We start from the raw sequence: 2,887 nt of genomic DNA on the forward strand, positions 1-2,887 counted from the left end.
TAAATTTAAATATTTAAAAATTATTACGACAACAATTTTTTTTTTTTTTAATAATAGTATAGAAAAATACTATATCCTCATACTTTTCAAAATAGAATAAATAGGGATCACGAGGCACTTTTTCAGAAGTATGGATAATCGATACCTGTAAAGATAATAGTACGCCGTTCACGAATACCCTTAATTGATATATTTGACGGTAGTCTGAATTGCTGCATCATGATCACATTGTAAATGAAAGTCTTTTAACACACAATTATTCACATGAATACTATTTTTTTTAAATACTAAAAAATTATTTATAATTATATTAAATTTTAAAAAAAATTATCGATATTATTAATTTTATTTTCCCCCTAAAAGGAAGGAAAGGAAATAGGAAAAGTATTTCGCACACGCTCCTGCTTTGGGGCGTGGAGAGAATATGCCGTTAGAGCAGATAAATTGATGCCTGTATTCCAAGAACTCAAAAGGCGCCACGTGTCTCCCTACCTGGCGACACCACCATCCCCGAACGCCAAGACATTCCTCCCCTCCCAGCCATGGCCTCTCTCCTCTGCAACTCTCCATCCTCCCAAACGCCAATACGTCGAAAGCTCCTTCTATTTTATTTTTTCTAAAAAAAATTAATATGATTGTATGTTATACCCGGTTATGTGCCTGAAATCTTGTTGATTTCTATTTGTAATTTTTCCGGGTGTTTTTTTTTTTTTTGAGTGCATAGTAGTATACAGCCCTTGTTTTTTCTTTAATATTGTCATTATTTAGTTTTTGATACGAAAAGGGTTATGAGAGATCTGTAAGGCTTGGGGGATTTTCTGGGGTTTTCTTGAATTTTGGGTTTTGAGAAAAATTCAGGGCTCTGGTGTTGTCAGGATCCCCATTCTCAGGTAATCTGATGTTACTTTTGTTTGTGTATATATGCGCTTTTAATTTGTGGGATTTGATCAGGCTGCAGCTTAGTTCTTTCGGTCAATCTGCGATAGAAGTTTGGCTTTTTTTTGTGATGCATTTGGGTTATTGATTTGAAATGGTTTAAACTTTGGAATATTTTCTTGACCTAAAATATGAATACTAGGTTTTTGACTTGTTTTCTGATGAATTCTTGATTGGAGAAGTTTTGATCTTTTTACTGTAAACAGTTGGCGTAGGTTGAGTTTTCAACGAGGAGTTGGGATTGGCAATGGGGGCAAACGGGTGTTGGTAACCAATGGGAACATCCAATGTGTAATAATCACGGAGCAGAAAAATTGAGTAAAGTAGAGCTTGAACGGGAAAACACCATTGTTGATCAGCAACAACTAGCTGTGCGCTTGATGGATAGCCCTACAGTGACCTCAGATTCAGCCTCGTGCTCAAACGATGAAAATCAGCGTATAAAATTCTTGTGTAGCTTTTCAGGTAGTATATTGCCACGTCCCCAAGATGGGAAGCTTAGATATGTTGGAGGTGAGACTCGAATTGTGAGTGTCCCACGAGATATTACTTATGAAGAACTCATGGGGAAGATGAGGGAGCTTTTCGAAGGGGCAACTGTGTTGAAATACCAGCAACCCGATGAGGATCTTGATGCTCTTGTATCTGTTGTGAATGACGACGATGTCACTAATATGATGGAGGAGTACGATAAGTTGGGCTCAGGGGATGGGTTTACTAGGTTGAGGATATTTTTGTTTGCGCATCCTGATCAAGATAGTTCTTTACATTTCGGAGATGGAGATGAAAGGGATAATGAGAGGAGGTATGTGGATGCCCTGAACAGCCTTAATGAGTCTCCTGACTTTAGGAAGCAGCCTGGTGAGTCTCTGGTAATGGGGTCGTTAGATGATGTCCACGCTGCTGAACAGTACTTCAACCAGATGAGTGTAGATGGTGGCCTCCATTGCCAGAGGAACATGGAGTTGCCAATGGCTCAGATGAATTTACGGCACCTGACAATTCCTCATCTGGGTTCAGGACAACTCCAGCAAGCAGTTACTCAAAGGTTTAGTGAGATGGAGGCCCCTTGGAGTCCTGCTTACTATTCCCCGAGACAACATGGAAACATAGATCAGAGACCTGTTGCTGAATTTCCAACTTCACCTTCATCCTCTCGCTATCGAATTCCATATGCGGACTTTTCAGATAAAGGTTTTGAGAGAATGCCCGATGATTCTGCTCGCTATCGAGCTACATACGGGGACTTTTCAGATAGAAGTTTTGATAGAATGCCTGAGGATTACAACCAAACGCCAGTAGGTACTCACTGCATATATGAGCAACCGCCGCAATACACAGACAATGTGGTCATGGTTCCAGCGGGGTCTGTTGTTAATGAAAAGGCCGGTTTTCCTGGTAACATACTGCAAGGGTCCAACGGAAACAGTCATTGCGAGCATTGCCGGATGGCGTTTCAAAGAAATCAACTTTATCCTGATTCTTCTTGGAAGCCTGTTGACCAGCCACATCTGGAACCGCCCAACATGGGGAACGGATATCTTCAGGTCCCTAATTCTTGTGCGGAGTGCTCCCTGAACAGGGAAGTGTACATGTTGAATTCAGATGCAAACCTGCACTCTCCATACTACTGCAGGGACCAAAATGATCCGCGGTCCATATACCCTGAGACCCATGGTCATGAAAGGGGATGGGTTTCTCCACATCAGCCAAATCCATGGGCTGAGGAATCAAGACCACACCTATCTGTATCTGGAAGGTTGGGTGATGGTTATATTGCGGAAAATGGTATGAGTATTTCAATGGGGCACCGTAATGTATGTGATGGACACCATGTACAATCACATTATATCCATCCTGATGATCAGCGTTATGCTCGTTCTGGGGTAGACTATGGTAGTCAAGTTTTTCAAGACCAAGCTGTAGCAACTGGATCACAGGTTCATCCGTC

The 2,887-nt window shown here is 41.1% G+C and overlaps 1 protein-coding gene across 1 annotated transcript in view; it reads left to right on the top strand.

The window, feature by feature from the left end:
* The window catches only part of LOC105162856, a 10,354-nt gene continuing 7,864 nt past the window's right edge, over positions 398-2,887 (top strand). The window contains exons 1-2 of the mRNA XM_011081009.2: positions 398-890; positions 1,143-2,887. The exon at positions 1,143-2,887 is cut by the window's right edge and continues 901 nt beyond it. Coding sequence (XP_011079311.1) covers positions 1,224-2,887 — 1,664 coding nt within the window. The 5' untranslated portion in view covers positions 398-890; positions 1,143-1,223. The remainder of the gene's footprint in view (positions 891-1,142) is intronic.

Source organism: Sesamum indicum, linkage group LG5, assembly GCF_000512975.1.
Source record: "Sesamum indicum cultivar Zhongzhi No. 13 linkage group LG5, S_indicum_v1.0, whole genome shotgun sequence".
NCBI lineage: Eukaryota > Viridiplantae > Streptophyta > Magnoliopsida > Lamiales > Pedaliaceae > Sesamum > Sesamum indicum.